A 20,520-nucleotide genomic window follows, 5' to 3' on the forward strand; every position below is an offset into this window, starting at 1 on the left:
AACAACAATATGGTGCTCTCTTGGTAGACTCTGCTCCTCTGAATCCCGCACCTATAAGATGGTGTACGGCTGTACAGCATACCCTAAATATAACCTAACAGCTGTAGCCCCTCAGCCCCTTGGCCTCTGAAAATGCTAACGGAAGGCAAAGCTCTACCCTCACTGTGGTCCTGGTGACCCCACATTCCCAGAACAAGTTAAAGAGGACAGTGCCTGACTGGGTGTCCCTGCAGACCTACCCTATACCATGCCTTTACCCCTAATCCCATCTTCATTTCCTACCCCAAGGCAGGAAAAGCAGTGTCGGCGAGAGAGCTGGGGCCAAGCGCCTCTGCAGAGAACTGCTGCTAGCCTCAAATAGTCTGAGGTTTCAGTCTCGGTTTAGCTACTGCTTAGAGGAAGACCAGAAACACATTCTCTACCTCATGTACGCTCAGCTTCTCAGTCTATAATCAGGAAGATTATCTTTAAAACCTCAAAATTACCGTAAGTGATATGTTTTGAACAAATATTACAAGTCCAAGGGAACTATGGAGACCACATAACTGAAATCTACCAATAATCTTGTAAACAACACAACCTACTGCCTCCTACGCCTCCCTTTCCACCAAAGCAGTTCTAAAAAGTATAGCTCAGTGATGTGGATTTTTACCATTTCCCACTCCTGCTAGACCAAACAGACAGAAACTGAAAGAAATACTCAAATGACCTAAGGAAGCAAAGAAAGACCCAGGACAATCCTGACTGCTTTACCTAAGTTAAAATAAGATTTCTACATACATGCACATTAACATAGGTAAAGTCCAAATACCTGAAACTGTCCAGCTGTTACTGACGGCAGCTTCATCAGAAGGTCAAATGCTAAGGTTTTCACTTCTTCAAAAGTACTAGTAAAACATTCTATCAGTATTTGGAAACGGCCAGCATCAATGTCATGACTCAGCTGATACACTGGTTGGATGGTACCTTAAATTTTTAAATAAATGAAAACCATTTAAAAGTAAATAAAAAAAAATCAACTGCTCAAAGCTATCTTGGTCAGATATTTATATAAGATCAGTACAAAATTCATACTTCCTGCTTTACCCACAATAAAATTTCATTTCATCCTTTACATAGCATACACTATACAATAGCATAAACTCCATCTCTTCAAATGACAAAGGAAGTACTACAGATTTACAAATATAAAACACATTCTTAAGACTTAAAAATATTTTATTCCCTTTCAAAGGGTATGAAAGATCTCTCAGTTACTTTGAAAATAAAAATGAACAAATAAACTTAGGAACCCATTTTTAAAAATCTTCATGCGCTAGAAAGATGACTCAGTAGTTAAGAGCATTACTGCTCTTATAGAAGACCCAGGTTCAGTTTCCAGCACCACATGGTATCTCACCCCCTTCTGTACCTCCAGTTCAGAGAGTCCAATGCTGTCTTCTGGCCTTGGTGGGCACCAGAAAGACAGAAGACAGACAGACAGACAGACATACACACACACACACACACACACACATTCATATACACACAACATACATACAGGTGAACATTCATAAACATATAATAAAAATAAATCTTTTAAAAAACTTACTGACCTAAGATCCAAAGTCTTGGAGTCAGCAGACAGAATGACAAGCAATGACATCCTATATGATCTTTTTATTTTGACCCATCCCAAATTCCTGGGATAAATTCCACATGGTTGTAGCACACATTTTTGTTATTGTTGTTGTTTGTTTCTTGTTCTTGTTTCAAGTTTCAAAACTGGGTTTCTCTCTGTAACAGCCCAGGCTGTCCTGGAACTTGTTTTGCAAACCAGGCTGGCCTCAAACTCACAAAGATCCACCTGCCTCTGCCTCCCAAATGCTGGAATTAAAAGTGTGCATCACCACCACTCGGCTGCATACATTTTTTAAGTTATTTTTTTTTATTTTATGTGTATGAGTGTTTTGCCTAAATATATACATGTGTATCACATGTTTCCAGTGCCCACAGAAATCAAAAGAGAGCATAGATTCCCTGGAACTAGAGTCATGGATGGTTTTGAGTTTCCATGTGGGAACCAAGAATAGAACCTGGGTCTTCTACAAAAGCAGGAAGTACTCTTAACCATCTTACCCATCTCTCCAGCCCTGTGTTCAATATTTTTAATATGCTGCTAAATTTTGTTTGCTGGAGTATTTTCTTGAGGTTTTCTAAATCTATATTCATAAGAGAAACTGGTCTATCATTTTCTTACAGAGTCCTTATTTTTATTTCATTTTATTTTATTTTTGCATTTATGTGCCACTGTGCACACGCAGAAGTCAGAGGATGATCTGCGGGAGTCGGTTCTCTCCTTCTACCTACATAGGCAGGCTGGGCAGCAAGCCACTGAGCCGTCTTGCTGACCCTTCTACAAGCCTTATTTGCTTTTCTTTGAGTTCACAGAATGAAGGTCACCCCTCCTCTTTAGTTTTGTGAAAGACTATGAGAAGGGATAACTATAAATATTTGGTGGAATTTATCAGTCACTTGTCCCAGACTTTGCTTTGTTAGAATACTTTTTGATTTTGTATTTGTTTTGGGACAAGGTTTTGACGAGGTAAAGCAGGTTGGCTTCTAATATGAGATCCCCCTGCCTCAGTCCTTTAAGTGCGGGGATTAAACGCATGTATTATCATACCCAGAGGCTAGGAGGAGGTTTTGATCTGTTTCAATTTTTTTTCTAAGTATAGAATTATTCTTTTTCTCATAGTTTTTCTTTTTCTGGAATCAACTTGCATGTTTCGTGTAGATATTTAATCTGTTGTCATGCAATGGTTCTTGTACTATAGTGTGTGATTTCTGAAGGTATAGGAATCTCTAGGCAAATGGCATATATGAGAAACCACATTTTAACCACAAAGGCTCTTTCATCTTTTTATTAAATAGAAGATAAAAGATAGTGGTTTTCATTTTAAACTTAACAGATGAAGCCCTTTCTTATAACAGCACAAACAAATGTGAGGTACGGGAAGTCTTGGTGCAGGAAGTCAAGAGGATCCATGCAACGTGACAATATGCTGAGCAGGCAGTGACTGACAAAAAGAGGAGACAGTTTCTTTCCCATCTGCCCTTTTCTAGCAACTTTAATTATGTACAAATGAGACCTATGTATTAAGAAGGGATCTATCAAAAGACAACAAAATACTGGCCAAGGGTTATGTTTCCCATACATTGGTGAAGCTTACCTTCTGAGACAGCAAACACTTCTGCTACCGATCCCAATATGCTTAAAGCTGAAAACCTTGTTGAGTAGGAAGATCCAGGAAACAATGCTTCAAAAAGAATGTCGCAAACAGATGACATGAAATTCTAAAATTAAAAGCAAACTACAGTTACGAATAATGAAGTTAACGGGCAGTTAGGTGCTGCCCTTCAGGAGGATTGCTTTTGTTACATTTACTACAGAGAAAAGACTCTTTAGAAGCTGCTTCATTATTCAGTTTGACACCTGCTAGAGTTTGGACAGTTTATCTCCTAAAGACTCATCTGCTTCAAGTTTGACCCCCAGTGGGACAGTATAAATTTAAGAGGCAAGGCCTGGTGGGAGGTAATTAGGTCTAGGGACTCCACCCACAGGAACTGATTCTGCTGTCAGGAGTGAATCAGGTTACTGGTAAGCTACAAGTTCCCATGGGAAAGGCTGTTTCACCACACTCCTTAGCACGTGCTCCTTCCATACTGTGCCCACCACTCTCCTATCTCATGACATGGGCAGAGAACCCTCACCTCTGCTTCCTATCTCATGACATGGGCAGAGAACCCTCACCTCTGCTGTTTGATCTTTCCAGCCACTAATTCCTCTCCATAACCCATCCTTTCCAAAGTACCCTCCCTCAGGCATTTGATACAGCAACGTAACACGGACAGCCCTAAAGGCATAAACTACACCAGGACATTAATTAAACCTGTCTTTACTGATTCAACAATAAAAAAAATCAATCATAGTTTTAGAAAAACAACAAGATCTGTTCAGGCCCTGTCTGTGCCAGGGCTTCATGAATTCCTTACTGCTCCAGACAGAAGCCGTCAGGCATCAGAGGTATGTGGCTTTCCAAAGTTTTAGAGTAAAAAAGAAATAGTCAATACAGACTGCTAAAGGAACTGTGACAGTTCATAAAAAGATCTAATTGCTACGCGGCAGAGGGTGGCCTTCAGTTTCTGATCCTCCTGCTTCCACTTTGTAAGTGCTGAGACAACAGTCGTGTGCCACCACACCCCGTTTGTGGACCCCACACCCAGGCTGGGATCCAAACATGGCTTACAGACACTAAGAGAGCACTCTATCACTGAACTCCATCCCCAGCCTAGCTAACTTAGGGTTCCTAGTAAGATTTCCAAATACCATAACCAACCACAGGAACGCTCTACTGAGCATTTCCCACACTCAGGTCTTACTCAACTTCTGCATTCCACGTGCCATATTTACTTATAAGTGAATTCACTTCTAAGTCCTCCCCAATCTCTCTCATCTACCAGCCCCCACTTAGGTGAGCCCATAAAAAGGACTACTAGGGTGTTTCCAGTCAGGAGCAAATCTAGACCTGGGTACTGGCTTTACTTCTAGCAGCTGAGGTCACTCAACTTTTCTAAGTTTCAGTTTCTCACTTGTTATGGGGTAAGAGTGCTTAACCACAGTCTGTTATAAAAGATTAAATGAAAACATAGGTACATGGTGTTTGATAAGTTTCAAAGTACTCTAGACATTAGGATTGGTTACTTAGACAAGAAATCATCTCTACCACTCTAAAAGATATCTTTATCAACTAAGCCTCCCCTTCTTCCTCAGCACTTGGTCTGTAATTGGCACTGGGCCTATCACACACTGCATGGTACCCACTGGTATGATGACGGTAAAACAGGGCAAAGTTCACAACCTCCAAAAGCCACAGACTGTTAACAGTTATAAGAAATGATCATAACCACAAGATTGACTTCGATTAAGTCTCTAATGTTCAAGAAACATACATCTGTCAGACATGGTACACATGACTATACTCATAGCTCTCAGAACTAAGACAGGAGGACCACAGTTTAAGGCTAGCCTGGGCTACAGAGCGAGACTTTGTCTCAAGAGAGGGAAAAAGGAGTATCTAAGAGAAAACTAAAACACAAGCTTTTGTGAAAATTTAGAATCTCAATCCACACAATAGGCATTTATGTTCCTAGGGGCTTAAGCGTCATTTCATGGATGTCATGCCACTCCTTTCATTAAGAGGCAAAGGAGCGATTTCCTCAAATCCAGCAATGATCAAGAGAGGCTAATAAACATCATGTCACTCACACACACAGGGCAGGGCTCCATATGCGCTCTCAACCACTTTTAAAGACTTTTTATTTTTATTATTTTATTTATTATGTATGTATCCGAACATGCGCAGTAAATGCCACTGTGCCCATGTGGAAATCAGAAGACAATTTTCAGGAGTAGGATTTCTGCACATGGATTCTAGGTATGGAACTTAAGAGATGAGGCCTAGCAGCAAGCCCCTGTACCTGATGAGCCATCTCCTCAGCCCCCAGTGAGTGTTTACAAAGGGTTTTCTCATTTAACCCTCAAAACCAACTTGTTCGGGGTTTTAGTTTGTTGGTTGGTTTTAGTGGTTTTGATGTTTATTTGTATGGTTTGATTGTTTGATTTTTGAGACAGAGTTCACTATATGGCTCTGGATGACATACAAAACAGGAGGGTGGGAAGATGGGTCAATTGGTACTGTGCTTGTTCTACAAACATGAGCACCTGAGCTGGATCCCTAACACCAAAGCCCAGGGTTGCAATGGACACACACCTGTGATCTCAGTCCTAGATCACAGACAAGAGGGTGCTTGGGGCTTGCTACCAAGCAGCTGCTGAAAAAACAGCTCAAGGGTGTGAGAGACCTGTCTCAAAGAGTAAGGGAGAGACTGGTCACATCTGCCTCTGCCCTCCACATGCACACGAATAGTCTGTGTCTGTCACACACACACGAATATTCTGTGTCTGTCACACACACACGAATAGTCTGTGTCTGTCGCACACACACAAGCTGCCAATCTGAGTCACAGTCTCAGCTGTCTTCTGCCCCGTGAAGAGGTGGACTTTAGAGGTGGCAACTAAACAAATGTCAAAGAAATAAGTAAACTGGCCCCTCAAAAAATAAGCTACTCAGAGGTGAGCCCCGTTACGTCACTCTGTCACAGTTCAGGTATTGCACTGGTTCCACAACCGCAGCTCCTTCCAGTAGGGTACCCAGTCCCAGAAGAAATACGTAACATCCATCGTGACGAGGAAAGACACAAAGTCCTAATTCAGCAAGAGATTTCTGTCTGTTACCCTCTAGTGCTTCCTCACAGTCCTGTGTGGCCGGCACATGACCTACCTTATACTGCTGCAAAGAGACAGGAGGCTGCTCTCTGCTGGACCGGTTCTCTGAGTCAAGTGTGGATTTCCTTTGCTCCAACTTATAAAGTACCTGAGAACTTTCTTGTATCCTGCAAAACAACTTTTAAGGAGAAAAAGACATTTAAAAAATAAAAACTATGTGAATCACACAGTAAACCTAGGCCAGCAGGAATAATTTAAGGTGCATGCAGTGCCTGCAATTTCAAATCATGAAATCTGCAGTCTCTTTTTGCCATAAAATTAACATTTTATAGTTTTACCAAAAACAACCTATTGCTATAACCATAATCAAACCGGTTTTCCCATTTCCTTTAAACTGGCTGAAGCTGAGATGATGCAGTCATTTCTGTACCTTACCAGTCCTCACCAGAGATGCGCTACACAAATGATTCAAGGTGAGCTACCATGAAATCACCAGTCCGGAGGTGCTCACAAGTGCAAGAGCTGCCGTCCCCCCATCTTCAAATCACCCACGCTCCAAGAACCCCAATGCTGGACTTTTTTTTCTTTCAAAAAACAAGAGTTTGAGCTGGTGAGATAGTTCAGTAATGATGTCTGCCACCAAGCCTGATGACCTAAGTCTATTCCCAGGATTCACACAGCAGATGAGGAGAACCAACTCCTGCAAACTGTCTTCTGACCTCCATAAGTGCACCCCTATATAAACCTGTCCCCTAAGTAAATGAATAAAATGTTTTAAAATTATACTTGTAAAGAGGTCAGGGTCAATTTTTTTTTAAAACACCCAAATGAAAGAACTTTCTGTCTTGGATTTTAAAACCCTTTTTTTCTGTTTGTTTTTGAAAATGTGGTTTCTCTATGTAGCTCTGGTTGTCTTGGAACTAGCTCTATAGATCAAGCTAGCCTTGAACTCACAGAGATTTAGCTGGCTCTGTCTCCCAAGTGCTAAAATTAAAGGTGTGCACCAGCACCGCCTGGCCCTGTGTGGTATTTTAATCCCACATGTAAATTTGCTGAACTCAGGACAAGACACTGAAACCATGAAGAAACATGGCAGCCCAACCACAACCATTTCACACTTGCCCCAAATCTGGGACCTGTTAAAACAGCAATTTCTGAGCAATTGCACTTTCCCATTCTGATACAAGATTGTACCTTTTTAAGGAGCGAGCAAATCTGCTGCCGCACCCCTGGAGACTGGCTGTTGAGATTGTATGTGATAAAGAACTGAACCCACTGCATTTCTTCTGGAGAGACCACTTCTGTGCTCCGGTTACTTTCACAAAGTAAGCCTAGTGTATCTATCCGCACCTGAAATACATCAAACCATAAAAAGTTAATTTTCCCAAGAACTAGGAAAAGCCCAAACTATTTCAAATGTGTGATATTTGTATAAGCTACCAAAGAAAAAAGTAAACTTCATGTTGCCTACATATACCTCAGAAAGGCTTCTCAATCCAAAACACCTCGTAATTAGTTACTTCTTATAAAACTGTCATTCCATGTATAAACAGAGCCTTACACACATTCACAAGCCAAAGCCTTACTTATGTAGCTTTTAGCTCCACCCCTCTCATCTTCTCAGAGCTACCTCACTCCAGGCCTTCACAGCTCACATCCAGTTCACACTAGCTGGTCTCCTGGCTTCCTTTGCTCCTATTCCAGAACTTCATCTCTGACTGTACTGATAAGCAATGAACACACCCATTCTATTGGTAACTGGGAATCAATGAAGTCATTAGTCTAGCTCTAGAGCTCTCCCAATCTGAGCTTCGCTTCCATTCTGTGTGCTGTTCTAACACTCCATTTCCGAAGCAGTCATAGTGGACACTGCTGGGCTCCTCTAAATCTTTCAGGTAAAGCCCCTTACTAGACATACCGACTCTACGCTGTCTCTCAGAGCTGCAGGTTCTTCACATAACTTGTCCATGTTCCCAACCAGACACTGCATAGACTGAGTACAAAGATGCCACTCTCTACTATCAAAATGGACCCCCTAGAACTTAGGGGCCGCTAGCAGGACTACTAACAGAATGAGGTTAGCAGGGACTAATGTGTGCAACACGAGTTTCCTTACTTGGCAGTGTTGGTGAATTAAGCCTTGCTTTATCCTTGCACCGCACACAAGGTTCTCCCAGGCAGGAGTTGCAGACTGAAGATGTCCATGAGCTCTAGCTGTTCGCAGACATGCCATCAAAGCTCCCAGAGCCCCTCTGCGATTGCAAGCCCCTAAGAGAGAAAAGATTGTTCTTATCTTAAAAGCACAAGGACAAAGATCATTCCTGTGCTATGCAATGACTATGGCATGCCAACTTTTTATGTTCCAATTAACATTAAATTTTAAACTAATTCTAGAACCAATTAAAGTACTTATTCTAAAACAGAAATGACTGAAAATAACTGTTCATGCCAATAATTTCAAGTAAACGTAATTATCTTATTAATAAAAAGAAATCAAACCTTATTCTCTAATACTTTTACTTTTGGTCTTGAATCTTAAAAAAAAAGTCCACCATTATGTGAATTAGAAGAAAAAAATCAAGTGGAGAAAAGTAGACAATTACACAAGAACAGTAGAAACATTGTACTAGTTCAAAGACTGTAACTTCCTTGAACACAAACATTGATCCACAACATGTATTTTGGAGTTGTTCTCATTTATAAAGAACATAAAACGTGGCCACAAAGGCTTCCTGATTTCAGTAGAACATCGGCCTCTAGCAAGGCTGTACTCTGATACAGCACAGGAAGCTGAGGCTCGCAGAACACCTTACACAGAATAAACACAAGCTAACTGCAGGACAGCTTCATAAGGAACAACTGTAAAAGATTATTAAATAACACATTATTTTTGTATACAAAATTAAAATTCCCTCTCAGAGCCAAGTTAAGACATTTTTTTGAGATTTCCATACTCAGGGTTATCACCTCACGTTCTTTTTTAATCTAGCTATCTATGCATTTAGAGAGTTTCATACAGTCACGGCCTACCTGGAACTTCGATGTATACAAAACTGGCCTTGAACCGGAAGCAATCCTCCTGTCTCTGTCTCCCAAATGCATGAATTGGAGACATATACCACCCCATATGGTTACACGTTCATTATAAACCATGGTTCTTTTAGCACTTCTAAGCTTCAGTGGGATATTCCCCCTATTCTAAATGACTATATAGTTCTTTATTAAGTTGTGAAAAACTCACCTGTTTTTATTAAGCCAGACTAAAGCATTTTTAATTGCTATTTCAATCATTTGTATAAAATTATACATATTAAAGAAAAGTATATAAAATACATACACCATTTCTCTAGTTTGAGATCAAAATAATAAATTAAAACCTTGTAACTAGGGGCTGGAGCAGATGTCTGTGAAGTTGAGAGCACTGGCTGCTCTCCCAGAGGGCCCAGGTTCAATTCCCAGTACCCACGTGGCAGCTCACAACTCTCTGGAACTCCATTCCAAAAGATCCAATGCCTGTTCTGACCGCCAAAGGCACTAGGCACACCTGTGTTGCTCATATAGACACTAGACAGGTAAGCACACCAACTCATACACATAAAAATCAATCTTTTAAAAATATGAAACAAAATTTTATAACTGGAATCCCTCTTTGGCTTGGTGAAACTACTTCAGCCAAAAACACCACTAAGGTATTGAAAGTCTAATCTGTTTCAATCTGAAGTGGCTATCATTAACAGCATTCTTGACCACTTATAGAATGGGAGACGGGGGATATTTAAACTAGGAGATAACAAGCATCTGCACAGGGACCTACACTTACGTCTCCTAAATAGAACTACTAAAACAAAATATTTCTCACCAGTTTCAGTGTCAATAGATGCCTGAAGAATCTTTACCATGTACTGCAGGCTTTCAGGGCTGTAATTCAGTAACCTTGGCAAGTAATAATCGATCACGTAAGACTTCTGATCCAAGTTTCCTCCACACAGTATAGAAAGGAGAGGAGAAACCCAAGTCTCATGCCACTCATCCATCCAAGTACTGGTGGCAGTCTGGGACTTCAAATGGCTCTTATGATTCTTAAACATGGTTTCCAAAAGGTCACTTGCATAAGGTACCAATGACTGGTCTCCCATCACCTCTAAGATCTGAGATGGAATTGTTTTATCTATTGACAAAATATGCTCAATTCCAATACTCTCAACCAAACAGCCAAGACATGCGTACTTCCCTTTAATATGCCATTCTAACTGGAGAAGACTCTTAGTCAATTCCAGGAAGAAAGGGTCGGTCACTAAATCTGCCCCTTCTGTAGTGATCCGGTGCATTTGCAGAAGATTTCTGAATATGATTTTGGTTTGGTGTCTCAGAGCATCCAATGGATGTTCCCAGTGTGTATAGACGTATTCCAAAAGTCTCCTAGCTATGCTGGAACCCCCGTTCAGAGAGTCCTTTAGGCTTGGGGAACTTGATCCAAGGATATGTATGGCTGAATTGGTCCAAGATGCCAAGATTCTAGATAGGAACATTTCTAGTGTTGACTCCTTAATCCTGAAGAAAAATAAAACATGACATATAGTATTATAAACTGCTTGGTAGAAGAAATTACACAGACATCATAAGTTTTAAAAACAAAGAATGAACAGAAAATTCAATGAAATTTACAACAACAGAATTACAGATGAAGGTCAAACTGAAAGTCAAACTTTCAGATGGATTTTTACACCTTACAAAAAACAAAAAATGAATATGAAAAAACTTGTAGGAAAAAAGGAACTATTCACTATCTTTACTGTGATGATGGTTTCGTGGGTATTTTAAATTGTGGGGGGAGGGGTACAGAGTCCAGTGAGTGTGAGGATGCACGCACAGAGGCCACAGAAGATGCCAGGTGTCTTCTTCCGTCTTGCTTCAGCGTCTCTTACTGAACTACAAGCTAGCCATTTCAGCTAAGACAGCTGATCAGAGAGCTCCCCGGATTTACCGGTCCTCACTAATGCTGAGGTTAAAGGCACATGAGCTGCTTGAGATCTGAACTCAGGTCCACATGCACAACAAGTCTCCTACCCACTGAGCCTGAGGTCTTGGGTATATGCTGTTTTAGGATGATGAAAATCCATTCTGAGACAAGGTCTCACTCCAGCTCATCTTGCTGTCTCTGCCTCCCGAGTGCACCACCACGGCCATCCAGGAAGATGGAAGAGGCTGAGGCTGACTGTGGTGATGGTTGTACAGTTCATAAACACACGAAAAGAAACACGATTGTGCACTTGACATTTGCGAATTTATAGTACATGAACTATACCTCCAATTTGCAAAAATTATTTTAGAGCTTTTGGCTTACTTTAATAGCAATTCTGATAGGCTGTATTCATGGTCTGACTTTAAAATTTTATTATTTATTTATTTAGTGTGCGTTTGCATGCAGGTATGCTAAGATCGTAGGAAAACTTTCGGAAGTCAGTCTTCTCCTTCTACCATGTATGATCAATGAATCAAAGTCAGACCATCAGACTTGGTGGCAAGCACTTTTAACAGCTAAGCCATCTCACCAGACTCTTGTTTTGACATATTAAGTACTTGATCATTTCAGCCACAATGGCAAAACAACAAAGGAACTCAGCTCTGTGACTACCTTACTATAACATGCTCCTAAGAGAGCATTTAGTGTCTAAACTTCACTTTACTCATCCAACAAATTAAGTTTTTATACTATCTATGTGTAAAAAGTATTGGTTACCTAGAATTCATGAAACTCATGAATCCTAAAGCATTATACACTCAGGCATTGTTATAGGATTTTTCTGTGGTTTGGTTTGGCTTGGTACAGCTCCAGGAACTGAAAATAGGGTCATGTGTTGTACCATCCCTAAACGCAAATTTTTAAGCTTTTAAAAACTGGAAAGATAGCTCAGTAGTTAAAAGCACATACTGTTCTTTCAGAGGTCCAAAGTTCAGTTCCAAACACCAATGTCAGGCAGATCCCAACCACCTCTAACTCTAGTACCAAGGAATCCACTGCCCTCCTCCAGCCTCCATGGTACTTCATACACATGCAAATATCCATCACACATATGCACATTATTAAATAAAAATAAAATCTTTTTTTAATGCTAGCATAAGTTGGGTGTAGTAGTGTATACTTGCTATGGAAGGAGAGGCAGGAAGATCAGGGGTTCAAAACCAGCCTTGGCCACAAAGTAAGTTCAAAGTAACATAAGAATAACTCAAAACAACAAACAAAAAAGCAAGCATTAGAAATGTTCAGTAGGATAGCCTATAGGAATAATCCCTATGACTGTCGTTCTCATTTCATATCTATTCTATTCTCGCTCATCAATTTTAATTTAGAATTCATCCTTCCACATTTAACTGAACTGAGTTTGCTGGGTTAGTTGTATCCTGTTAGTTGTATCCTTCAAATGTCTTATAAACAAACAAAATATGAGATAACAAAACAAAAACTCACTGTGAACTCAAGGAAAACAAAACACGCACAGTATCCAAGAGCAAAGCCTCCCCACTTGGGCCCATGCTCCCATCCTGCCAGTCCAACATAGCAAGTGTTCCCTGACACAGGAATAAGAGAGTTGACGCCGGCACGTCGGCACAGCAAAGGCTCCTGCAGCTGTTCATGAACCACTCAGGGATGCTGGTAGGGTCAACTGACTGCAGAAGCAGGCTGCTGATCTAGAAACAACAGAGGCAATAATATATAAGTCTCTCAAATGCCAACCTACAAATCTCTTTGCCAAAATATTCTAGGAAAAGTAATGATGAAACAGCCACAAACATTAAAATTATTACACTAACTTTAAAAGAAAGAAAAATTAAACCTAAGCACATAAATCTGTCTGCTGAGATGAAAGTACTGGTGGAGCATAAAGGTCAACACCTGCAGATGAACAAAAGGATGCTTTTAGGGGAGTTCTGGAAAAAAAATCAGTTGTATACAATAATAATTATTTTGCGTGATCTCAGAATACAGAGATGTTTAATTAGATGAACTGAGTTTCTAGATAATATACTGAGAGGAGGGAAGAATGCTAGCAGACAATACAAAGACACTTTCCTTAGGGACCAAATTCACTAAAAATTGACCCAAACATGCCTCTTATATTACATGATAAAGTATGATTAAGTATATTATAAAGTCTATTCTTAATAAAAAAAAAGACTATCGGAAAATTATTGCCATGTATTTAAACACTAGTCACTGCATAACTGTGATGTTATAAATATCTCTTACCACAGACACACAGAACCAAAAAGTCGGCCCTACAAGAAAGGAGGAAAGTCAACAAAATGCTAATAGTAATTATCTCTGCAAAACTGATTTACAGATAGCTGTTATTACTCTGTCATCATCCTGCCACCACTTCATTTGCATATTCAGAATTATCATTATAAGAGAAAAGAGCCATTGGAAAAATTCCAACTATGCCACATAAACTTTTAAAAATTTAGCTAATACATTTTAGAAACCGAGGGATAGTGAAATGGCTTAGTGAGTAGAAACATGTCAAGTCTAAGAACCTCAGTTTGATCCCCAGGATCCAAGTGACAAAAAAGGGAGAATCACCTACCATAAGTTGTCAACTGACCACTACACATACACTGTGACATGTGTGCCTAGACACACATCACAAACAAATAACTGTAAAATAGTAACAAATAAAATATTTAAATTAAAACAAACTGATGTCTATCTAATTCTCATTGAAGGGAATTTCTAAAAAGGAGAAGCGCTCACCAGCTCAGGAAGCTTTTCAGATGGATGGAGCATGGTCTTCACAAAAAGAATAACAGCTAATCCCGATGTGCTCTGAATAGTCTGCAGCAGGTCGTCTATGGGAGGAAGAAGCAACCATCATGTAGCAAAGCATGGGCAATCTGGTGCAGCAGAAAGAGCGAGTGCTCTGGGTCAGACAGACTCAGAGTTCCACTCAACCATTTCCCAGGTAACTAGATCCAGACAGGTTACTTAACTTCCCGGGAACTCAGCTTTCGTTTCAAAGAAAAAAATAACTCCTACCAGACAAGTTGTCATAAAGTTTAAATGAGAATGAAGAAAAGGAAGTTAAGCCCAGCACATATTTAGTGAATGAGCTTCCTTCCTCTCTTGTCCAACATCTTACACTCATCCTCGACATCCAAGCTACTAGAACAAGTAACAGTGGCCCCTGCCCTCCCCAACACTGATGCCTGAATTCCCACTCCATGGACAATTTTCCTGAAAGCGTTCTGAAGGTCTGTATGAAAAAATCTACATCAATGTCAACCAGAAACCCTTCTGACACAGTACTTAGTGATCACACAATTTTAATTCGCTACCCTCTCTTCATTTGCATATACATCAGTCTCCAGTAATGTGAATTACTCAGCTCAGACTAAGAAGTATGACAAACACCTTAACTATTAAATATCCACTCTTTCCTTCCTCTCTGGGAACAAAACTGACTTTGGGTAGCCATATGCTTAGCAAAAAGCAGGATTCTTGCTTCCACAATACTCCTTGAAACTAAAGACAGCCACTGCAGGGGTTCAAGCCAATGAGCTACAGGAAGAAGTCCTTTGGATCTATTAGTTTTCTGATTATGATGCAAGACCCTGGGGATAGGAAGATGGCTCGGTGGTTAAGAGCACTGGCTGCTCTTTTAGAGGTCCTGAGTTCAATTTCCAGCAACCACATAGTGGCTCACAACCGTCTATAATAGTATCAGATGCCCTCTTCTGCCATTCAGGGACACATGCAGAGCACTCAGACATACAGATAAAGAAAGAGATGCAAGGCCCTTCTTGCCTTGAACAAACACGTGATGCCTGCAGCTACAGCAGACAGATGCCAAACAGGAGGCAGCAGGACCACGGGCAGGCAGCAACATGATAAAAATGCCCCAGCAGAAACGCAGAGCTGCCTCTGACATGGGTGGCAGCAATTCTGGGTCATCTGCCTCTAAACTTCGGGATCAATTTTTGTTACTCGCAGCTAAACACTTTACTAACACAACAAGCTTTGAATTATCTACGAATGGCGCTGATGGAGTGCCATCAACTTTTCAGAAAGTAATGTCTCATTAAACTTGTGTCTCAGCCTGGAGAGATGACTCAACAGTCTACCATGTTACTGCATTTAAATTTAATAATGGAAATACTCTCATGAGGAGAAATTTATTTTCTTCTGTTTAGCTTCTTAGTGGTAAAGTTCTCATGGATAGAAGAGATATAGGGAGGAATTAGGTTTATAAACAACTATTGTCATTATTTGAATATAATACCACTAAGAATTCAACTCATCTTTCTAAGCCTTTCTTAACTTTGGTAACTACTTCTGGAGAATTTTCTTCTATAACTTAAAGTCTGTGGTGGTGTTGTGGGAATTCATTCAAATAGCCTTTTGGATACCAGCCCATTAGGGCGTGGTCTGAGGTACTAGAGCTCAGACATCAAGCACGCTCATCCCTTTTTCCCTTTCGTATGGCTGGTGATAAAAGTTGGGTTTGCAGCTCCCAGCGTCCACAGAGCAGAGGAATGCAGCGGCTTTCTTATTGTGAGTGTTCCCCAATAAACATCTGTTAGCCTTTATTATAGGCTCTCATGGACCTTCTGAATTATGCTACATTCTGACGACCAATGTGGGGCTGGAACACACAACCCTGAAATTAAGAGTCTCAGGCTCTGCCAACTGAGCTGGCAAGGTTCAGGATAACTTAACATCTGTGGCTTTCCAACAATGAGAGCATTGGTATTTCTCCTTTGTTCACAATAAACATGCTCACATATATAAACACATGCAAACTGGGAAAAGTTCAACCTCCCTTGCTGAACTCATACATGTGAAAAACAAAAAGCAAGCAAACAAACAAACAAACAAAACCATTAAAATCATGTAGTTCAGGTCATTTCCCCATAGGTTAAAGTCCCACATCTCAATTACAAATATAGGAAAAGCTTCTGGCATGCAGTTACGCCCATCATTTTGTACACTGTCACACTTACCATCATTTAAAAACTTGGTGAAAACGCTCAGCAAGCCACACATAGTTTGCCAGATGGGAGAGGCAGAATCATTCCCAAGATCACTCTGCAGACTTTGTACTTTCTGTACTAATGTCATTGAAACTCTAATACCCACCAACAAGTCATTCATTAACTGTGTTTGAACAATATGATTTCCAGAAAATTTTCTACAAAGAAGAAAAAAAAAGGATTTCAAAAGGAAACTCAAATACAAATGTCACCACTTCTATCCTCTCCAAAACTAGCACATTCCTGCAACCAAGGGCCAAAATCAATTTGGGATAAGCATTCCAGTTACATAGACACTAATTGTAAACTCCTAAATACTCTTACAGCAATAGGCTCCTCTTTCTCAGCAAGATTAACCTTACTCCCTATTTTAGGGCAAAGATAAGAAATTTTTAAAAAGAAAAAATGAGACAATTTACAGGCACAAACACTCAATATAGGCATACTTTTCCACCTGCCTTCAACATGCTGTCCTAGATTTTCTCCTCAGACATGACTAGATTGTTCTCTTCACCCTAATCTATTTACCCATCTAACTAGTTCACTCTTCCCTCTCATGCCCCGCCCCTTCTCTCTGGTGTGAAGGTCCAACCCAAAGCTTCAGGTGCACTAAATAGATCCTCTGACATTGAGACATTCCCTGCCCATCCTACTCTATGTCAAAGCTCCCCAAGATTCAGTCCCACATAGTTCTCTATTCTCATCTAATTCTCTCCCTTGATACTTTAAATTATATTCTATACGTTAACTATTGCCCAGATCTCTTCCATTACAAACTTGTATTTCTAACTTCCTACTCACAATCTTCATTTGGTTATCTAATAGGTATCTCAAGATAGGTGAATTAACATGCTGTCCTAGATTTTCTCTGACTCCAAAGCTGCGCTACCTCCTGGGATCTCTATTTCTAAAGCCATGGTAATCATGCTGGCCTCCTGTCTTCTCTATCCCATCTGCAAGGAAATCTTGGTTCTGTTTCCAAAATGTATCTGGACCCAAACCATGACCACAGCCACTGTCTAACCTGAGCCATCCGTCCTCATGCCTCTTTTGGGTTACAATAGCTTTCACCTGCTCTCCCATTCTCCCACCTTCAGCCTCATTCTTCTCTATTTTCAAAAGGGGAAAACAGAAAATCCTATTAAAATTCAAACCAGGGAAAACTGTAACTTCCTCAAAACAAACAAAATTAGCATAGGACCCAGCTAGCCCATTCTTAGGTATATATCTCCAATAAATAAAAGCAGAGACAAGTGTGTGAGGTACCTGGGAGGCTGAAGCAGAAGAGCTGCTCAATATAACTCTGAGACCAGTCTAAGCTACAGCTGAGATTCTAGCCAACTGAGGCCACAGAGCAAGACCTTATTCAAAAAAACAAACAAATGAGGGGGGAGGAAGAAAAGAAAACAGAAACTAAAACAGGCTCTTGTGTATACCAATACTTACAGCAGCATTATAGAGCAGCCAAAGGGTAGAAAGAGCCAAAAAAAAAAAAAGGTCAACAAATAGACAAAATGTGCCCTATATACACAGTGGAATATTTGACTATAAAAAAATTAAAATTCTGATATACATTACTACATGAGAGATCCTAAAAACATTCCAAATGAAGTAAGTGTGATATAAAAGGATAAAATATCGTCAGGCTGGACATGATGATATATGCCTGTAATCTCAGCACTCAGGAGACTAAAGCAGGAAAATCAAGAACTCATTGCCTATCTGGGCTGTAGAATGAAACTGTATTTCTGTCACCACAAATATATATAAACAATGAATCTACATGCATGTACAAATATATATAAAGAATATGCATATATCACATGATTCCATTCATATGAAGTATCAAAGATGAGCAAACTCAAAGACAGAAAGTAGAATGGAAGTGACCAGGGTTTGCATCTTTTTAAGACAGTGAATTTTCTTTTGCATACACTGAACTTGAAGCACCTATAAAATTGTCAAGTCAAAGTATCTGGGAACCAACTGACTATATGAATCTACTAAGGAAGAAGAGCTAAGTGAAAATCCTAAATATAATATAGACAGTGACTGACAACAAAGAAATAGTAAGAAGAAATAAAAATGGAGGAATGGACCCTGGTCCGTGAGATGAGCCGAGAAGTCTAAAAAGGAGACAAAGGAGCTCCTCTTAAAGGAGAGAACCACAGGTTAAAGTGGGCATACAGTTAATACTTCTACTCCATTCCAGAACTTTCCTAAACTAGCAGCCATGATTTAAAATATAAAAAGGCATAAACAGATACATAAGGAACAAGGTGATAATGGCAGTATTTTAGAAGCTGTCAAGCACATAACTACCAGTAACTGACTTAGAATGAGGAAAGACAGACACTAAATCAGAGAGGAACCTGGAGACCATGGGCACTTTAGTGCTGGCTTTGATGTGGACGTAAATGCAGGGCAGAAAACAGGCAAAGAGACTACACGTCTTAGAAAGAATAAGCACTCTAAAGCAAACCTCTAAGACAGCGGACAGCTAGTTCACCTGTGCAGAATGTAAAGCAAGGCATGTCAGCTGGGATTAGTGGCCAGGAGAATTTCAGTTTAAGCGCAGTCTGAGCTACGTGGTAAGAAACAAACTGTAACAACTGGCCAGTATCTGTCAGGAAAACAGTGCAAATAGATAAGGTAGCTATGCTGTATTGCAGAAAGGAGAAATAGGTAAACATGTGCCCGGTGGCTGTAAAACCCAAGATCTCAGCTTTATACGGCCACTCAGCAGTAAGAATAGTAAAGCAAAGTCTAGATGTTGATGCTACTATAAATCTACTCCCCAAGGAGCAAGAGCACGGCTTAAAGGATTCCCCAAGAAACAGACCAAACCTGCAGCCAACCCCACCAATGTGCACAGATTCACATAATGTTTAATAACCTTTTCCTGAATATTTGACCAGCCAATATCACTAGACTTCTGAGGAAGGTTTATTGCCAAAAATACAGTCAACAAACACAGCAAACAGGAGGAAAAAAGAAACTGAGAAAAGACAGATACTATGTAAATCGAAGAAAACTTAAAAAAAAAAAAAAACAAAGGTAACTATTAGTAATATCTTCAGAAAGATAATAAGAAAAAAATTTCACCCATGAAAATATCAAACACTCAAGGATAGAGGAAACAACTTTTTTCTTTCTCAATAGTTCTCATAATAATGATCTTTTAAAAATTATTATTTGAGCATGGTGATACATACATGTAATCTCAGCACCTGAGAGGCTACAGCAGGAAGATTACAAGTTTGAGGTTAGCCTGGTTTATGAAGTAAGTCCCTGTCTCAAAAAAATCAATTAAAAATTACACACATCAATTCTAAAAAAAATTTAAATAATCATGCTAAATGCTCAATGTCGGAAACAGCACATTCTGAGACCATTAAGAAAGTTTCCTCTGTACGAGACAAGCCCCAAAGTGCACACACATATGCACAAGCACGCAGACATACAGCACTTGCCTGTTTTCTTCCAGGATTTCAATTAAACTCTTGTGCAGAAAATGAAGCACTGAAGAAAAAAAAAAAAGAATATAATGACAAACCAGAAGTCCAAACTGGGTTCCAGCTTCAGTACAGGAACATTTTCAAACGTCATTGAGAAGCAGAAACTTCAAAGTAGCATGGTGTACTTTAGTTATGTGAGATACTCTAATTCTCCCAAGAAATGGGAAGTAGTCAGCTTCAAAACCACTCCAGAAACTGTCACCCCTCAGAGCAAAAGAAAATATCAAGACTTACCATTTTCAAGTAGACTGACAACACTTGCTCTACCTGCAGGTAGGAAAATAACAATGCTAAGGAATTTTTGCCAAAATGAACATTTTAAAAAGTGATGTAATGACAGACATTAGCCAGGAAAAGTACTGGCTTACCCAAGTTAAAGTTCTCCATGCAGGAAGATATATTGTCGATTACTTTTCTATAAGAATATAAGTCAGCAGTATTTAATTCTTCTTGAAGGTGAGAAGTAAAACTGTGTATAGCCTCAGTCAGAAAAAACTTAGGTAGGCCATTCAGTGAGCTGTAAAAAAGAAGCGAAGAATGAAAAGCTTGTATCACTGGCTTAAGTATGGAGGGAGAAGAAATATACAAATGTTAAACACTGAACCATACCTTCAAAATACAGCACTGAAATTATAACCTTATACT

The 20,520-nt window shown here is 39.8% G+C and overlaps 1 protein-coding gene across 1 annotated transcript in view; it reads right to left on the minus strand.

Moving 5' to 3' along the window:
- Window positions 1–20,520, minus strand: part of Thada (THADA armadillo repeat containing) — a 302,624-nt gene that overhangs the window by 274,086 nt on the left and 8,018 nt on the right. Inside the window, exons 5-16 of the mRNA XM_075955218.1 lie at window positions 20,244–20,392; window positions 20,110–20,142; window positions 19,831–19,879; window positions 16,328–16,515; window positions 14,082–14,176; window positions 12,798–13,018; window positions 10,188–10,879; window positions 8,445–8,596; window positions 7,523–7,678; window positions 6,384–6,506; window positions 3,213–3,336; window positions 812–966 (exon numbers count right to left, since the gene is read on the minus strand). Of these exons, the coding sequence (XP_075811333.1) occupies window positions 812–966; window positions 3,213–3,336; window positions 6,384–6,506; window positions 7,523–7,678; window positions 8,445–8,596; window positions 10,188–10,879; window positions 12,798–13,018; window positions 14,082–14,176; window positions 16,328–16,515; window positions 19,831–19,879; window positions 20,110–20,142; window positions 20,244–20,392 (2,137 nt within the window). The remainder of the gene's footprint in view (window positions 1–811; window positions 967–3,212; window positions 3,337–6,383; window positions 6,507–7,522; window positions 7,679–8,444; window positions 8,597–10,187; window positions 10,880–12,797; window positions 13,019–14,081; window positions 14,177–16,327; window positions 16,516–19,830; window positions 19,880–20,109; window positions 20,143–20,243; window positions 20,393–20,520) is intronic.

This window comes from Microtus pennsylvanicus, chromosome 21, assembly GCF_037038515.1.
Source record: "Microtus pennsylvanicus isolate mMicPen1 chromosome 21, mMicPen1.hap1, whole genome shotgun sequence".
Lineage (NCBI taxonomy): Eukaryota > Metazoa > Chordata > Mammalia > Rodentia > Cricetidae > Microtus > Microtus pennsylvanicus.